This window comes from Ambystoma mexicanum, chromosome 1p, assembly GCF_040938575.1.
Source record: "Ambystoma mexicanum isolate Mex_15411 chromosome 1p, UKY_AmexF1_1, whole genome shotgun sequence".
Taxonomy (NCBI): Eukaryota; Metazoa; Chordata; class Amphibia; order Caudata; family Ambystomatidae; genus Ambystoma; species Ambystoma mexicanum.
The window spans coordinates 827,602,900-827,622,032 of record NC_090921.1 but is presented as its reverse complement, the minus strand read 5'-3'; the positions used below and the strand labels follow the sequence as shown (position 1 = coordinate 827,622,032).

Genomic DNA, 19,133 nt, shown 5'->3' with positions numbered 1-19,133 from the left:
TAGGTTTGGAAGGGCTGTACTGCATTCTATTCATCAATAGAAGATAGCGTGAAGTCAGTACTCCCTCCTCCGATAATAGAATACTGCTATGGGAGCTTATCTAAGATGAGGAATACGTCGGAGGACACAATCCCTTCGAAGAACAAGTTACTTCTTACCTTGTAACGTTCTTTCGACGGGATGTTCCTCCGACGTATTCCTCATCGACCCTCCCATCCAGCCCCGCAGTTCTACTTCCCTTGTTGTTGCAGCTTACGCTCCTTCAGGGTGATTAGTTTAGTCCAGAAAGTATTATTGTGGGCTACAAAACGGAACTGAGCAACGGACGCTGCGCGCGGCCTTTATAGGCAGGATGACGTCGACGTCGATACGGCGGCTGTCGAGGGACATCGACTCGGAGGACGTCGACGCGCAGAGCCCTCTAGAGAGAAAAAGTTTCCGAGGCCAGCAGAGCTGGAAGGAGATATCTAAGATGAGGAATACGTCGGAGGAACATCCCGTCGAAAGAACGTTACAAGGTAAGAAGTAACTTGTTCATCTTAGTGAAACGAGGGTGTGTGTGTGAGAGAGAGACACGGAGCAGTAGGGAGGAGTGAACATTAAAGGGTGGCAGTGAGAGACGACAGTGGGATAGAGGATGTGAGAGTAGAGTTGGTAGGCGTTGAAGTAGGAGAGTAGTCTGAGAGAGATGAGATCATGAACATTGTAGACAGTAGACCGAATCAAGCAGGGTGCCTGCAAGGCACAATCCCTACCACTGTAGAAAGCTAATCGCTGGATAGAGCAAGGATAGTTTTTGGAAATCCTTAAAGGAGTCTAGTTAGCAAAGTCGCCTTGCCTTTAGTTCCTTACGTCCAGTGCAAGTCACATATATGACTGTAGGGGTTAACATTCTCTCTATACTTACCTGGGTCCACAGACACTTGGGTTAGGGAGGAGGTGCTTTGCAAGACTAAAAAGAGCGGGGACGGCCATAGGGCCCGTTATTCCAACAATAAAAACCCTTGAAACGCTCCAAAAGCGTGGAGTAAATCTTGTGCCATCTTTGACATTTTCTAGCCGACACCACTTTGTGGTCTTCTAGGTGGATCCTGTCCACAAGACTAACAATGATCTCGACCACTGGGATAAGTGCCTTCCGATTTGCGAGCTTTCACTTGGACTTTCCTCTCACGCCTTTATACACCTTGCCCTGATCTTCTACCCCTTTTCCATTTATACCTCTCTCCTCTCTGCTTTCCTCCCACTGTCTTCCCCCCTCTTTCTTACTCTTCTGTCCCTTGGAGGTTTCGCAGTCTCCTCTACTCCTTTCACTACTAACCACTCCTACTGCTTCACTACTATCTACTCCCCCTCTCTTCCCACTATCCTTCAATCTCTCCCAATGCACTACTCTCGCCTACCACTACACAACAATCTGCTCCCTCTACACTCCACTCTCCTCCTTCCACTCTTGTCGCCTTTCCCAACCACTCACACCTCCTTCTCTTCCTTGGTCTGACTCACTCTCCTTAAATGAAAACTCACAACGACGTACCACTTTCTGTCATTAACAAATACCTCACCTTGCATAAGCCTTCTATAATTCTCCTCCATGCTCCTCGGCACTGTCCTCCCTCTGCCTGATCTCTTGATCTGCCTTCTCCTCCCTTGACCTCACCCTCGCAACACTCTCTGCCTTGTCCTTTATGACATCTATTTTTCTCCTCCTTGATTGATCCTCAGTCCCATCTGCCTCCCTAGGCCAATTGCTGCTGTTTGTTTTCAAAATGGTCTGGGTTTCAGGTATCCGAACATAAAACTGGCTTAAACCCTTACCCCTTTTTGTACTTTTTGGTCCGCCACCTCAAGGCAGTGAGGGCCTGCTACCATCACAGTCCATGTCCAGGTTTGTGTCTGAGTGGAATGAATGTCTGGATTGCATGTTGGACGGGCGCAGCGCTCTGCTGCATCTCTGCTGTGGAGTTGGGTCTCCGCCGCAAGGGCTTCTGGTACGAGAGCACTGGCCAGCATATTGCACAGTAGGTATGGAGGAAGGAGAAATGGTACTTGTTGGATGCAAGCAATCACATGTGGAAGGGACAGAGACTGGGGCCCTTCCAACTCCCTCATTGACCCTCTTCTCCCCCCCGCCCTCCCTGTGGGGCATGGCTGGCCCTAGCAAGTAGTCTGGTAGGTCTACTGCCCCAGGTTAAGAGGGGTCCCCATCCCCTCTTGACAGTGTCAGGTCGCTGACCCGGTCACAATTGTGAGGATGCTGCCCTAGCACCTATGTGTAGGTTTTGAAGTGCACAGCATCCCAAGCTAGGGCTGTCCGCTCTGGCAGTGGAACTGGCATCCCTAATGTGCGTGCATATGACATTAGAGACTTTGAGGCTCTGAAGATGGTCACAAGGCATTGTTTGATAGAAAGCACATCCTGCTGTCTGGAAGCAGAGCAGCTTCGGGTGAGGGTGTGAACTGACTCTAAATCTTGTCAAGCAGGTGGTATTTACCTCCGCCACAGGAATGTACCTTCAGCATGGAGGCAAAGGTGACTGTCATCAGAGCTACCTGCAGGCACCCACAGAAGCATGATGCCACAGAGTCGACGCTGCCAACAGCAGAGGACTCTGGAATGTGTTGGAGGTGGGCATTCCAACTGAATTAAGGATGGTCGGCAGGCTTTTCTTCATTTTCTTTTGCTTGGTACATTGCAAAGCTGCAACAGATGGCAAACAGCCAGCCTAACCACTACAAAGCACCCACGTAAATGGCTAGAGTGAGAAACCAATTACAACATAAGATGGATAGTAAAAATCCATGCATAACTTACAAAAGAGGAGTGCCAGCCAGAGTTGTGGCAGGATTGGGAGCAGAAGTTGAGGCAAGAGATGGCATCAGTGCTCTAAGAAGAAAAGAACGCTGGCAATGGGGAGCAACTGCAGATAAGCAGAGAGGAATCTGGAACATAGCAGGAGCAGTAGCAGACTAGGTGGTGTAAGGAACTCGTGGTGGCAACAGTAAAGACAGACAAAAGTGATCACAGTTCAAGGATGTTTATTGAACTTTATAATGGGTGTGGATAAATGCCGAATCTAAACCTAAGATTGTAACAAGCTACCACCATAAAATAATAAGTCAGTCCTTTTGGTGTCTTGTCAAATAAAAAGGGCCTATACTAGTAAAAACCTATTGCCAATTCCTTACTGCTAAATTACAAAGAGTGTGGAATAGTGTTCACAAGAAAGGAAAGAAGTGTTCACAAAAGAAGTCCGGATGGTATGTCTGGGTCTTACTTCCCTACGCTTGAAGCACGGGACAAGGCAGGACTCTCGAGCACTGCAAACTCCTTGGCCTCGTCAGCACGAGGTTCATAGTACAGTTCAACAATATATTTTTTTTTAATTTGTTCATGGTTACAATAACCTTTAAAAAAAGAGTAAAAAGAAAACCAGCATCTTACAAAGAAACACATAGTTAAATTCAACACATTTCCTTCTCATTAGTTTTAAACATTTCAAAATCCAATGAATTCCTCAATTAAAAAGAAAAAAGAAGATTTCCGAATCAGCATTTAACTAAGGAAAAAAGTAAAACGTAAAGAAAAAACAAAGGATAATAAAAAGATTTTAAAAAACTTCACACCTAAAAGCGTTTTCCCACAATTAAATAACATTTCTACTCATTTACCACTGGCATGAATCCAACACCACTTCATTGAAACCCTGACCTACTAAATCAGTGCGATGTTAAGAGAAATTTCCCTCCTGACTCTATAAACAGATTTTTGCCCTTTCTAGCACCTGTATTACTTTTATTGTCTGGCTCGGTTCTATTGCTGATATCATTCTTTCCCAAAATGTGTCTGTTAGGATACCCTCCAGATTATCCACACATTTTTGAAATAAAGCTGTTCTTAAATGCCAGGTACCTTCACATTCCATTAGAAGATGTTTTATATTTTGCTTCTCAGGTATAGTACAAATTGCAGTTTTACGGCGCTGTCCCCCTTACCCTGTTTAAAGAGGACTTCCCCTGTACCAGATTTAATCGCAGCCTTAGAAAGTTTTGTCTCGTCTTTCCATCCGGGAACTTTTCTAGGCATCTTGGAACACAGCCCAATTTCTTTTCTCTCAAAGCGTATGAACTGAATCGATTCGTACCTCTCATTTCTTCGATTGTGGAGATCCAGACCATTCGCTCTATTGCTTGTTTAGTTTTTAATGGGTTTTCGATTAAAGTTGCTAAATCTATGTCGGATCTTACTAGCACTTCCTTAACCTTCAAATTCAACAGCATAGGTGACCTATGAAGCACTTGATGATCTTTAATATCTGCATATAAAGTTAGAGGATTGGCTGTTTCGATTAATCGAAACTGAGATCAGCTTCCAATATGCCAGTGAACCCAGGGATTTTAGCCATAATTCGTATCTTAAGCATGTAGTTGAGGCACTGCTCGGAAGGCCTAAAGCCCTTTTCCATATTATGCCCTCCCATTTGCACCAGTTTGTTTTCCACAGAAGGGGCTTTGCCTCAAGCCCATAGAGGACAATAGGAATGACTTTAGATACATAGAACCGAATTAAAGGGATCATTGAGAATTTACAATATTTCGCAAGGACTTTTTTCATTTGGGGTATCATCTGCAAAATCTTGTCCTCCATTTCTCTGTTGGTTTTTTCTAGCACTGGAACTTCAAACAAAACCCCAGATAGACTACTTCCTCCACCCATGGGGTCATTTGTTCGCCTAGAGACCATTTCCCAGTATGCTTGTCCTTGCCTGTTAAGTTTTGCATATTCCCCCATTTTATCTAACAGGAGCTGCAGTCCCACGGCAGTTTTATCCAATAGGACAATATCGTCGTCGTAGGCCAGCCAACCGATTTTATAATCGTAGATTTTGGGGCTTCCCAACGCCGACAGTTCCAGCACTCTGACCATGTCTGCCAAATACAGATAAAAAAAAAGGGGCCCCATACACCCTTTGTCTAACCCCTCTTTCGACCCTAATAGACTCAGATAAATGAACTTGTTTGTCAAGTCTTATTCTCATTAAAGTATCTTTATGTAGTACCCTCAACATTGCCAGATGATGGTCTGGAATCTTCCAACTTCTGAGTTTGTTCCATAAATGTTCTCTATTCACATGATCAAACGCCTTAGAAAGATCGATCCATTCCCCATATAGCGCTAGGTCGTCCTTACCGCTAGTTTGCTCACTGTTAAGGGCTAACCCGTTCAAAGCAGTTGAGAAACCCTTCCTAAACCCCGGTTGTAGTCTAGACAGAAGTTGTGCCTCTTCCACCCATTTTTCCAACTCGATTATCAACAGCTTAATAAATAGTTTGCTCTCCACATCAAGGAGGTCGATGGGACGGTAGTTAGCTGGATTTAGCCGATGGTCCACCCTTGTAGAAGGGAACCCCTATAGCGGTTTTCATGAAACGGGAAAGCTCTTCTTTTTTAGAATATCTTTAAACAGCCAATTAAATAATTTGGACCAGAGATGAACATTGTTTTTCAAGACTTGATAGGTACGCTCATTTGGTCCGGCTGCCTTGGATGAGGATGAGGATGATGTCTTCATGAGCTTTGCAATATCGCTTTCGTCAAAAGTTAGTTTCTAAGGGCCTTCCATATAGCTATTCATAATTTTACCATGCAGAGTCTCAAAATGCTTACAGTACAGTTCAAGAATGTCAAAAACCTTCAGAGGCTAAGTCTCCTTCTTACAAAAGTCTCTTGCCTTAGAAGGCTGGCTGATTGAAAGAAACAGATAAACAAAAAGTTCCTTCCGTACTCTCGTACCTTGGACGAGAGTTCTTCGGCCCTTGGATCTCCCTCTGCCAGGCTCAGATCCTTCTTGCAACTTGGGCCTCCCTCCGTCGTGTTCACTACAGCCTTTCAAATATTGCTTGTATGAGTCAAATGTCCTTTTAAACAATTCCCCACTGCGGACAATCCTCGACCGGGTTTACTCTTGTCGCCACAATGGTCAGGGGTGTATTAATTTTGATGCAAAATAATAAAATCAACAAAAGTTCTCTCGGTGGTCTTGCACCTTGGGCGATTGCCTCTCGCCCCGAGGATCTCCCTCTATCTGGCACTGACCCTCCTTGCAGTTTGGGCCTCCCTCCTTTGGGTTCTCTACTGCCTTTCTTTAACACAGTTCCTGTATTTTTAACACAGTTCCTGCCTTGCTCATTTTCATCAGAAAGCAAGGTTTTCCTTCTCCTAGCTTTCCTGCGGCATCCCTGTGTCGGGTTCACACTTTACACAATTTACAGTTCACAATCTTATTGGAAAGCGGGGTTCCCTTCCCCTAGCTTTCCTTTTGGCAATGGGTCAGACTTTCGATTGTATAATGTATTTGACCTAAGCCTTATAGGACCACTGACTCCTCGCGCCACCCTTTCCTCAGGCTTTCTGGTTTGTGTAGTTTATAAACCGGTCCTGGTCAGAGTCTTTCGAATGAGCGCTCACATGGTGCCAGAACCCTCTGTGCTTGGACTTTAACTGTACTTTCTTTAAAGTTCAAAACATGTACACAAGCTTTGTCTTTCGGATTCCTTGCGTTAAAAAATGTTGCCACTTGCAACCTTGGGTTCAACACAGTTCGGTTTACTATCCGCTTCCTCCAACTCACCGGCTGTGCTGAACCCATTGGCTTCTTTGTTCTCTGGAGTCAAGGATATAACCACAGTAGCCAGCTTGCGTTATCAAAGCAGGAGGCCCCGTGTACCATTGACATCTGCTGCTTCGCACGCCTGCTGTAGCTCCCGGTCTTATGCTTTCCCTTTCGGAAGCTTTGCGTTTCTGAGGTGAAAAGGGCAAAGGCAACTGCTCCTTTGTTGTCCTTCCAGGTCTTACCGCCTTTCTTCTCAGTTTGAACTGCTGCTTTGGTGTAGCTGTCTCCTCATGCAGTTGGCCTTGCTCGAAGTGTGCTTTTGTGCTCCGCTTTTTGTCCCTGTAGGGAAGGTAAAGAGCCGTCAGGTGTGCGTGATTGTCAATTGCCTGTCTCTGCCTGATCCGTGTGTTGGGACATGTCAGGTAAACGGCTATGATGTTAGTCCGTTGTCTGTTACTGTGTAAGAGTGTTCATGCGGGAAAAGGGAGGGATAGAGCTTCAAAATATCCTACAGGGTAGGATGGGGAAAAGGTGTTACCAGGAAGGGGATACCGCGTCTCAACCCTCAGTGTCCCACTTCCACTCCCCGGAGACACCTCGCCCAGGTGATCCACCGCCACTGGTCCACCCCCAGGATCTGGATCCGATGGCGATGGCCATGTCCTGGCCACTTGGACTACAGATCCCCGGGACTACTAAGTGAGACACCCTTGGGTTTCTCACCGTGGGCATAGCATGCGACTGAGACTGGGAAAGTGAGCTGTAAACCCTGAGACTCTTTTGAAAGCTAGCCTCATAACCTCATCTGAGACAGGACCCCTCTTGACATATTAAATCTCTGGGCCTGTCTACTGGTGTGCATGGAACCATACCCTTATTGTGCGAAGGGTATTGTATGGCTTTATACATAGTGGTAGGGTAACTATTGCAAGGGCAGAACCCCAAAGGGGACCCACTGGAACTCAACACCCATGCTAACATTCTCCAGCTGCCTGTAGTGGAACCGGCTTCACAAGTACACATTCTAACCACAAACTCAACATTCACTCGACCTCATTCACTCATGCATACAGGGAAAGCGGACATAACTAACTTTGTGTGGGAAGGGCACTATTTCCCCTCATAAAGTCAGGAAGATGGATAGAGTGCGTGATTGGACAGGGCCCCCCCTGTGAAGGCATCATGGAGTAGAAGCAGACAACGGGTTAAAGTTTAATCAATGTTTTATTTAACTCCAGTCTGGATGGAGTAAGGCCTAACTTGCCCTATGCTAAGGTGTGATTTTCCTACCTAAAGAAAACTAAGGATCGTCTGTCAGGAAATCCAACTCAAATGTCTGTGTCCAACACCTGTACTTGCCCTGACAACTAACTATATACAATTTGTTGGGATGTGGGCATCAAAATGAGTAGTGTTCCGAATAAAGTTCAGCGCTTCTTCCACCTCTTTGCCTGTAATCAGCTGCCCCTTCCCCAAGAGTGCAAAGCAGTTCACAAGGCACCAAGAATTCAAATCTTCCAGCTTTTCAAAAACAGTTCCTTGGGCCACTTCCCAGCTCTATTGTTGATGGTATTTTTTTCCCTAGTTTCTTAATTTTAGAATCGCGCAAGAGGGTGGTGTAAAACACAAGCTTCTTTAAGGATACTTTCAGTGGCATTTACATTCAGGGGCACTCAGCCTAGGCACAGTTGTCAGTCCACCCAGTACAGGTCACGCAACCAATACCCTTTTTTTGGCTGCTTTCCATCAACAATATGCCACTGCTCCAATCTGACAGTGATGCTTGTTTTATTCACGTGTCACACTCTCCTGACGCTGTACCGTGGCTTGATTAGCCAACATTCACTTGTTACCCTTTCTTGTATTCCTTTGGCTCTTGTAAATGCAGGTTTCCTCATAACATGCAGTTCCTTTTGGCTGTTGCCAGTGCTTGTTTTCTCATATAGTGCAATCCCTTTAATTCTATTGGCTTTGGCCAATGCTTGATCTCTGTGCTTGGTTTCTCATATCATACCCCTCTTGGAATTCTCGTAACTTCATGCACTTGTTGCATTTTCTTATATTCCCTTGGCTCTTGCCAGTGCATATTCCTTCAGTTATGCATCTATGAGCGGGTCTCAAGCACTCCGCTTACCAGCCCGCAGCCTTGCTTTCCCAGCTGCTGCCTCCATTTCTGTGATGATTCTGGCTTTTAATGATCCCGCCATTAGGATTGGCCCGAAAAGGACTGCACTGCTCATTGCTGAAGCGGTAGCCCTGCCTTACTGTTGCTGCCCGCCTCCTCGTCTCAGTACCCAGCATATAGGTGTGTGCATTATTAGAATGGCTATGGGTCCCTCTAGTTGGTCGCTTCCTCGTCCCAGTAGAGTAATGTTATTTCTTGGACTGTTTTAAAGGAAGGACAGGGAAATGGCTGACAATAGCCTATGAAGACTTGTGGGATGGAGGGTTCATTATGAAAAGGAAATGGGGGATACCATGTCTCACCTAAGGACGTCATCTCTTCACTCTGCAAGTTCCCTCCACCCAGGTCATCCTCCTTTGCATATCCACCCCCAGGGTCCCGATCCAAGAGCGATGGCCTTTACAGGGGGAAAAGAAGTGAGGACACCCTCTGGTTCCTCACACCCCCTAACCCTCACCATCATAGAGAACTTGGGGGCATTATAACCCTGGATCGGGAAGCGGTATGCAAGACACTATCCTTCTGCTTGGGGGGGTTACTCTGGCCATGCAGCAGCTGGGAGGTATATATCCTCTACACTTGTGGAAATTGGAGACCAGTATCCCTGCCATAGGAAAAAACCTGATTTATTTGTTCATTCCATCCTGATAACTGTTGCTTTAGACCAGACATGAGAAGGGAATCCTGGATTCCCTGTTGGCGTTTCACAACCCCATTCTGTCTGACATTAATACAGCTCCTCGGGTGGTTGATCCAACTGAGTAGTCTGTACGCATAATACATGGGTACTATTACAGGAACGCCCCTGTTGACAGCTAGCTTAGTTTCTAGTAAAAAGTTATAATGCCTCAAATCAACGACTTGATGGCGCACTGTGCATAGTGTGACAAGGTCGGTATTGTCAAGAGGGGATGGGCACAACTTTCAGCCTGGTATGGAAGGCCTTCCAAGGTGGAAGCCAATGCCAGTCCTATTCCAGAGGGGGGGGGGGGGGGTGGAAGTTGAGGGCCCCAGATCCTGTCTTCTCCCTGTGTGCCTGCATGTATGTGAACAGTACCTCTGAGACTACTCACATACCTCTTAAACTTCAAGTGTACGATCTGTCCGACCAGAGGGAATAAAGAACTGCTTCAATACCACTGAAAACGGTCAGCTTCCATGTGACCTGATTGGAATAATGACGGATCAGAGATATCCCCAAATCAAGCCACACTTCTGATCCCAACACGAAAAGGGATAGTGTCAATTTTATGAAAACGTTTTGGTTCGGAGTCCACATCAAGAAATAAATCTCTGAATCAAAAGGAATAGGAGTCGTCTTTGACTATTCCTGGTCCATACACTCCAAATGATGTTTTTTAACAAATGACTTATGAAACAGTTTCATGAAGTCTATCTCTCGACTTATATAATCTCCTCTGCAGCCGAGAGATATTAAATCAACACCTTTAATCTTTTAATAAATGTTGCATTCCAAAGAAACGAAATAAAATTGTAAAGTTTTATTTGGGAAACATTTTATGTGCAAAACCTTGAAGGATAAAGCAAAAACAGGAATCCAACAGTGTGGAGTAAAATCCCCCATAAGAAAAAGCAATACCTGAATAGAATTGACTCAAATCAAATTGTGATATGAGGCTGCTTTTAGGGGAGCCAAGTGAGCTGTTGGAAGCCTGTTAGAACATTTCCCCCATCAGTGTGCAAGACCACAAGGGCCTGGCCTCTGCTCCGGAAGTCTTGCATGGGATGAAAGGTTTGATTTTTCGAAGGGTAGAGTTTCATGAACCATGTTATTTTGACCACCTTGGTTGTGTGCGTTAGGGAGATAAATCATGTATATGCTTCATCCCCTCTGCTAGTGAGACCCCCAGCATGTTTTGCGGGACTATGAGAGAAGCCTTTTTCACCCTTTGCTGGGGGAAAGAGCAGAGGGGCAGTGGGCGTGTCGGCTGCAAGGGATGCTGGAAGATGTTGATTCAACGGTCTCTTGGATTTTGTCTATTTTTTTCAATAAAAAAATGTGTTGATTCCATCGCATTTTTCCTGAGTTGCTGGTACCTCAGGGTCGCTTGAGGGTTTGGTACAATGCTTTACTACTTCAAAGAGGTCTTTGCTCCTGTTGGAGGCTGCCGCAATGGTGGTGGAGTAGTGGGCAGCTTTGGTCTCAGTAAACCGAATCCTACAGTTTGCTTGGACAGATTTGAAGTTGGTGAGGTCTCCTGAGTTATGGTTTTTGCACCACCATTTCTCTAGGGCTCTGATTGAGCAGTTGTTAGAGGCTAGCTCAGGGATGTACCATGGGGGTGGATGGTTTGGTCTTTGGCCGGCTGGATTTTAAGGGGACATGAGTGTCCACCAGTTTCATTACGGAGTCGCTGAATGATTTCAGGAGGCCCAAGGCATTCCCACTGGTGGGGAAGTCTGCAAAGTTTGCTTCCAGCTCATTGCCCGGGAAGATTTTTGAATGAGCGGTGTTGAAGAGGGGTGTCACAGTATTAGTTTTATGGCGGTACGATAACCACCTTGCCATATAACGGTATATCATGGTTATCGCGGTATAGCAGGTGGAGATAACTAATCTTAACAAATATTTTCTTAAAAAGGTCATACATTGTCGGATTTATCATCACAAACAAACCCAGGCACCCAGGGCCAGAATTGGGCTTTTCAACATACTTTCCACTGAAATGCCACCCCTTGCTTCATTTAGGCTTTTAGCTGCCCCACTGGCTACTGGTGAAGATGAACATGTTGCCATCTTGATAATCTGCATGCCACAGATCAATGGAGGCTGATTGTAGTGTACTCACTCACTCACACACTCACCAGCCTTTAGTTTACGGTGTTCAGTAATCATGGACATGTTACCCTTTGGTATGGCAGCAGGGAATACCCGCAGAGATGAGTGATTTTCACGGTGTGACTTATTATATGTAAATCCAATGAGTGAACTATGGAAATCCCCCATTGTCATAAGTTTAGAAAACATTATCCATTATAAATAAACTCCAAAGCCGCCAACCCAAAGTAAATCCTTTTCCTCCTCCTTGGCGCTGCATTTATTCTTCCTATTGCTAATATATTGATTTTGTGTCAGGCACGTGTAGTTTACTGAATGGCATTAAAAACTGCTCCAACAAACTACTTGTACCAAGAATTTTTTTTTTACATTGCCTTTTTGCATTTGAAGTTCTTTTACTTACCATTAAGTCACTGCTTTTTAGTAAATTTACGAATACGCAGGCAGGATTTTCCAGCTTTAGCAAGGTAGCATTTTGAAACTTGCCTCTGCACATATTTAGCTAATCCTCCAGAAATCTAAGGCGGCTGCAGAATTGGTCTTTCATGGCGCTCACTCGTTGATCGCCTTGAATGAAAGAGTGACTAGTGGAAGTGTTATAATGCACATTTTGAGCAATGAGCATGCTGCTCAGTCACAGGTCATCACTTTGAAAATGTGCCTACACTTGCATTCTTTTGGAACCACATGGCATGGGCATCATGACCCCTCGCTGCGACTAAGTTTGTTTTGACAACTCTATATCCCATTAAAGGGAGAAAAGTCACTCATGTGCGGTCTGAAAGCCCATGTCATTGTGTTTTTTGTCAAAACGTCATAGCCAACACAGACACACCGAAAGGTTGCATAGTGAACTAATCACTACAGCTTGTTTACCATCTGCCTGGTGCATTATGAAGGTCTGATGTCGGAATCACCACGGACCATGTAATCCTAAAGGGTCAGCGTTCAGTGGGCGCTGTTGATTTCTTGCAATACATGTTCATTTACTTCTTAAAGATGGTGGCAAAAAAATAAAACTTTGAAAATGACAAAGTTAAAATAAATATCGGCACAAATATGGCCTAGACCACCACCACCTCACCAGAGCCCCATCATTGCCGTTTTCCCCAGGTCTGAGTGCATTAGGACCCTTGTGATGAGAGTTCAGAGGGAGGAATGCTTTTATTGGTGGTGTCACAAATTGAGAATAGACATAAGAAATATTTCACCCCATTGCTCTGGATACTTCAAATTGAATGTAGAATTGATCCTGCCTACTTGAGGCCAACGCCATATGCAGAGGCATGTAGGTGAAGGATCAAGCGAAGCAACAACTATAGTGCCAAAGTGCAAATCTACACAGAGGACAGTGGGGGGGCAGTTTATTTTCTAGCAGAAAGCACTGATAGGCCCAGTGTTCACACTGTCTACAGCAGGGTCCGACTGGGGCATAAAATTGTTTCGGGCACCAGCATAAAAGTGGTCCACAGTTGCAAATGGGAATTCATTCCTTTTGGAACACTGTTTGAATAGTACCCATGGGGGAGATTTTTGATAAAATATGATGCAAATTGTACATTTAAAAGAATATTTATTCAGCAACAGTGGTCAAAACTATTAGCCGCATAGTGAAATCACTCAAACTGGCCCACTTTGGACATGCATCAGAAGAGCATCCAGATCATTCCCCCTTTGAATTCTGAGATGTGTAGTTCCCCATCTTTCAAATTGCAACAACAAGCTAAAAGAGTACTGTATGGCTATCCGATCCATGGCCATGAGAAACTTAAGTTCATTGAATCTAAACCTTGGGGAGAGTAATTCGATATGCATGACTTCACTGGCCGTCCTTTTCTTTTTACAATTTGCACAGCCAGAGTAAGAGCTGTTCCAATGACCTTAACTTAATGAACTAATACCACATGATGCTGGGCCAGGCTGAATCGATACATTTCTGTTCCTGCTGTCTGAGTGGTTGCTAAGCAAAGTGCTCCTGGCTCCACTGTTTTGCAAGTCACTGAACATTTTATTACATTTGTTTACATACGAACAAAAGGAAAAAATAAAATGATCACTTTCAGTTCAGGCCCTCAGCTCACTCTTGTGATGTCCTTGTGGTCTTGCTAATTGCAAATTGAAAATCGGGACAATCACCATAGAAGATCTGACCTGTAGCGTGGAGCAGCATGGCTGTGTGAAAACGTTTAAAATCTGTATGCTGCCTTTAAAATAAATAATGCCTGAAACAAAGTAACTTTGTTCTAGTTTGCCCATGAAATCCAGGTCTGGAGGAGTCTATGAACTGGAGTCTGATATGCGTATAGAACCAGTCAGCTGATCGTTAACAGCTTTGCATGGTAACACAAAGGTTCAGGCACTGGGCAGCTTTCAACACAATTTGCACAAAAGTCGGCTGATCGTTGAGCCAACTACTGATCACAGAGAAAGAGCGGTCTCAGCATCAAAGCTGCATTTAGTAATGTGGCCCCACTTTCCCTATGCTCTTGTCTGCCAAACGGCACATCCAGTAGTACAAGACCAAGAGTGCACAGCACTTGCTTACTGCAGCTTTTCCAAATCAGATTGAAAAGCACACTTAACGGTATACCGGTATAAACAATGTGATGGTTATTATTGTTCAATTAAGCTGTTCACTGTATCTTTAACGGTATACTGTTATACCGTTACATCCCTAGCGTTGAGTGAGGGGGCGTTTTACCATGACCTTTGTGAGCCGGAGTGGGTGACTGATAATGGGATGGCGGCGTGGTCGGACCAGTCAGATGGCATAGGGTCTCCACAGGTGATGCAATTCTTACATGGACTTGGCTATGACATGACCCCTTGGAACACTTTCCAACACGGGTCGCCATTGTCCAGGCGTGGTGGACCTGTGTGTCAAAAGAGGGTGGAGTATAGTCCCTTTTTTGTGTATTTAGGAAATTATAACATCTCCTGGGTGGGGAAGATGGGGCGAGTGTGGCCAGGGAAAGGCAAACCATTGGAGAAAGATGAGGAGGTAAAGGGGCACCGAAAACAGGGCAGTGTGGGTTGCTCGGTTGAGATCAGAGGTAGAGGTGGTAGACCAAGGGCCCAGAGGAGGAAGTACAGTGGATTGGAGTGTGGAGGCAATTTACAGAGAAGGTGAGGTATTGGTTGGTGAGAGCAAGTGGCATTTTGTTCCGATTGTGCATGTAAGGTGGGTGAGTAGACTTTGGGGTGGAGCAGTAGTGAGGAGGGAAGAAGAGTAGATGTGGGGAGAATAGTAGAGGAGATGCTAACATCGGAGGTTGGAGGGAGAGTGAGGGACAGAAGAGTAAGAACCAGGAAAGAAGGTGGGTGGAGTTGGAAGGCAGAGAATAGCGGGAGGGGGGTAGAACAGCAGTGAGAAATAGGAACAGGAACATCGATATGAAAGGAAGGAGAAAGATTTGGGTTCGAGTATCTGGAAGGCACAAACCCCACAACCCCTCAGAATTAACCAGTGGATATTGTAGGTCCAACTTAAGTCCCAGAGGGAGACCAGATAGATGGCGATTTGCCTTTAGGCCCTCTCTAACAGTGGGACAGAACTCGAGTAGGGGTTAACTAGCATTAGTTACTAAGCTGTGCAATAGAGCACTGCTTTGTCTAGATGAGAGCGAGGGATGGTCCCTGGAGCCCTTCCAAATAATTTTAAGAAAAACACTTGAACTGTCTCAGGGCGTTTTATTCTTAGGTCCATCTGTCACAATGTCCGTATGTGACTCTATAAAAGATTGTTATTGGTAGGAAATATGTGTAATATCTTGCTACTTAGTATCTGGTGCCCATGATGCTCTGGTTCCAACTGACCTGAATCCGCAGTAGTTGCTGAACCCCCACAGATCCCATGTATAGTCCCAGTCTTCAGCCTGCTTAATTGCCAGCTAAATTCTAAACTTCCTTTGGGGGGGGGGGAGAGTGGATAAACTAAAGACACAGGCTTCTCCTGAATGACTAGCCTGGAATCTAAAGAGGGATGAAGACTGGATAAGATAAGAAACTTGACTGCCAGTCTAATTCCCCTAATACATCATCTTCCAACCCTCTCCCCAAGTTCTGTGATCCTCCTCAAAGAGCCAGGAGGAACCTGGCAGTCCTTCTCCAAAACGAAGTACAGAGGAAGGAAATTGCCAAAATGTCCTGAGATACAGACTGCTTTGAAATGATTTCTCCTTAGGTCCTGGAACTCTTCTTAGACTTGAGGGAGAACCAGACTATAAGATTTCTCCCAGAGTTCAGACTTAATTTGGAAATGTATGTGACATTTAAATGCTGCTAAACTACTACTCTATCCTTAAACTTAGTAATGTCCGTAGTGTTCCCTACACCCAAGTCTACTACACTATTGAGTGCTATTTCCTCTGCCCACCAAACGGGGGGCTCTGCACAAATGGTTCACTTCCTTCCTTTAAAAGACTTGGTGTTCAGTCTATACATTTTTCCAACTGTGTACCTTTTTTAATCTAGCCATCTAAGCCAAATGGTTCTGTCTGTTAACTCTTCTTTATTCCCTTGTTGGAACTCACTTTAGTTGGTGCAGTGTCTTTATAATTTATCAGGGACTACTTGGACTGTTGATCTCGTAACTTATTTTCGTTACTCACTAGTGAGGAAGTCCTTGGATGAGGCCCTGTTGCTTGCCAGCACGCATTAGAAAAGCTCCTCTGAGGGAGAATACTCACACACAGGGATAGTGTCTTTAGAAATAATTGTGGAGCAGCCCGTAGATCAGTGTGCCTCGTTGCAATGCTGTGAACACTACCAGACTCTTGGTTTGAGACAAAGTACAATAAACATTTACAGAGACAAAGCCCTGATTGCGATCTGTGGATAGGCAGGAGTTTGTGTCCAAATCGCTTAAGATCTAGTCTCTGTTTTGAACGACATTCTTGCTCAATTACAGTGTGCCCCCACTGTGACTGATTCTGGTCCCACAATATGTGTTGTTCTCCTATATAAAATTAGCAAATTGGTTCTTCTAGGTCTGGTTAATTTCCTCAGGAAGCCTTTAGGAGTCTCTGAGAAAGAGGACTTGCTGACTTGAAAATTAAAATGAGACATTTGAAGAGTGCAAGCAGCATCCCAAAGTACCTGAAAGTTCTGAGCTAGTAAGTTCCGAGAACCCTCACTCCCATGATGGCTTGGGAAGTTCCCTCCTTCCTGAACAAGTACAGTTAAGGAAAGCAATAGCGCACACACACAGACGCACACCCATTTCAAAAGATGTGAAATCTGTGGGAGGAGGATAGTATTTATAAGATGGGACTGTACCAATGGTAAGTTTTCTTTCTTTCTGCTACTTAACCCTATGCCTACCACCTCTTTCTATTATCCTTCTTACTACACCTCTCTCCCATTCCTCTACACATTTTTTTTTGTCTCTTACCTACAGATTTCTGTTATTGAATATATGTAAAATCTTGTTTCACATTCAATACTCGAAACACTAATGTTTACTCTGGTAGTCACTTGTTTTGATTGCATTTGCTTCTTGGTCTACATTGGTATTCCCTTGCTTGAATGCATATACAATGTTCCCACTCCAGACTCTCCCAATTATCCCACTCATATTGTTTGCTGCCTTTTTCCTTTTGCTCATTAATTTAGTTTCCATTGTATTGACTATGAATGCATCTATGGCTGTTCTGCATATCCTCACTTTAGTTTGCTAGGACTCTTCATGTTTAGGCGCCTCTGTGCCACCTTCTTGCTTTAGGTCTTCTCGCTTGCTTGCTCCTAAGCTCTAAAATAAGTTTCAATCTTCTGTATAAACTGCCCGATTGTGGTGCTTGTTAAACCACTACTTTCCTCCACCACCTTTTGCAGCAAATTCACACCAATGCTTTTTGTTTGGGTTTCTTCAACTATTGATTTATTTTTTGCTTCACCTTTGTGCAGAGCTTTTGTAAAGTGTTGTAAACTGTTCATGTTGTCCACAGGTAATAAATGCATTGTTATGGTAAATGTAACCATACACAAACTGTATCAGAGTATGTTTTCAATAACAAAACATTGCTTGCAGATAACGAAATATTTTTCTAATTTCTTTCAGACCCTTATTTCCCTGTGTACTACTATCCAACTTTAACCTGTTACTTTTTAATCCTAGGAACTGATGACTGTTTTCCAGCTTTTGCATTGGAACGGCAGCCTCAAAGCGATGAGGGATAGGCAGTGCTCAAGGCAGGTAGGGTTTTCATCCACACTTCACATATGTGACCCTGATGTTTTATTGTTTTGTAATGAAATTGACCTTTACTCTTATGTCCTGTCCCCATTCCTCTGTCCCCATTCCTCCAAACTGCATGGGCGTCCCTCGCGAGGGACAGGAGACGGAACCTTTTTCACCAGAAACAAAAACCTTCTTCACCTTTTAGGCGCGTGGGGGTGCGGCCCTAGGAGCATGTGCTGCCCTGACTCCCGCGCCACACCTCAGTCCCTTTTTTCCGCATCGACAGGAGCGGGCTGAATTCACCAGCGCTCCTGGGTTGGCTTTGGCCATGTAATTCCACGCGCGGATACCTCTTCTTTGTCTTTTTATCATACAGGTACTCGTCCTCGGGCGTCATGCCTCCCCCCGCCCCCCCCCAGGCGCATGCCGACTTCTACAGGTGTCCATCCTGTGACGGGCTCTTCCTGACTAAATACCCCCACGCCTTCTGCCTACGGTGCCTTGGCCCAGACCACAGCTGGCAAGCTTGTACCGCGTACAACGCGCTTTCCTCGAGGTCGCTGAAGAACAGACTAGCCAGGTGGAAGGAGCTCTTTCAGAGGTCGCCTCCAAAGGACCTAAAGGACTTCATTTATCATCGATCCAGGCCCCAGATAGGGGTGCTCTTTTTGAGTGCACCTCTAAGGGAGACTCGTTCCCAAGGACTCGCCCGCACGGGAGGGACCGCTCAGGTCCTTGTACCAGCACAAGTACCGAGGCTGAATCAGCTACTGGCCGACAGGCCGAGGGATCAGTGGATCCTCCTGGTGACGGTGCTGAGGGACCGGAAAGGTTCTTTTACCGGGTCTTCACCCGAGGGGCTTTGCCCTAGTACCGGCATCATGTCCGAGGGGGTGCCTTTACACAGTTCTACCGGCAGATTCGCCGAGGGCGAAACACCTACCAGACCTCGGCCTGAGGAACTGGGTAGGCCCCATGATCCACACTCAAGCGTCCTGGATGGGGCCCGGCCCAGTGAGCCGAGCAACACGACACAGGTACATGGAAGGCAGCTCGACAAAATGGCCACCACGCCAGAAAATCCAGGCATCTGGCCAACGCCCCTCCAAGGAAGACAGGTGGAACACCGTGTGTCAAGGTGAGACTGGTGTCAACCAGGTATGTGGCCTACAGCTTACCATTGCTTTGCGCAAGGCAGGTTCCTGCTGTGTCCATACGGGCAGGGCACGCAACTGCTCCAAGAGCCGCCCGCTACCCAGTCAGTACCCCCTACCACTAATCCAGCCTGCGAGGGCAGGTTCTTTGAAAAGTTCCTCGGGCTCACGAAATCTTCACAGATGGGTCATCCAAATGGCT

The 19,133-nt window shown here is 45.4% G+C and overlaps 1 protein-coding gene across 2 annotated transcripts in view; it reads left to right on the top strand.

The window, feature by feature from the left end:
- The window catches only part of LIX1L (limb and CNS expressed 1 like), a 411,826-nt gene that overhangs the window by 338,828 nt on the left and 53,865 nt on the right, over positions 1–19,133 (top strand). For both annotated transcript variants that reach the window (XM_069652670.1, XM_069652677.1), the window contains exon 5: positions 17,715–17,792. In XM_069652670.1, the coding sequence (XP_069508771.1) occupies positions 17,715–17,792 (78 nt within the window). The remainder of the gene's footprint in view (positions 1–17,714; positions 17,793–19,133) is intronic.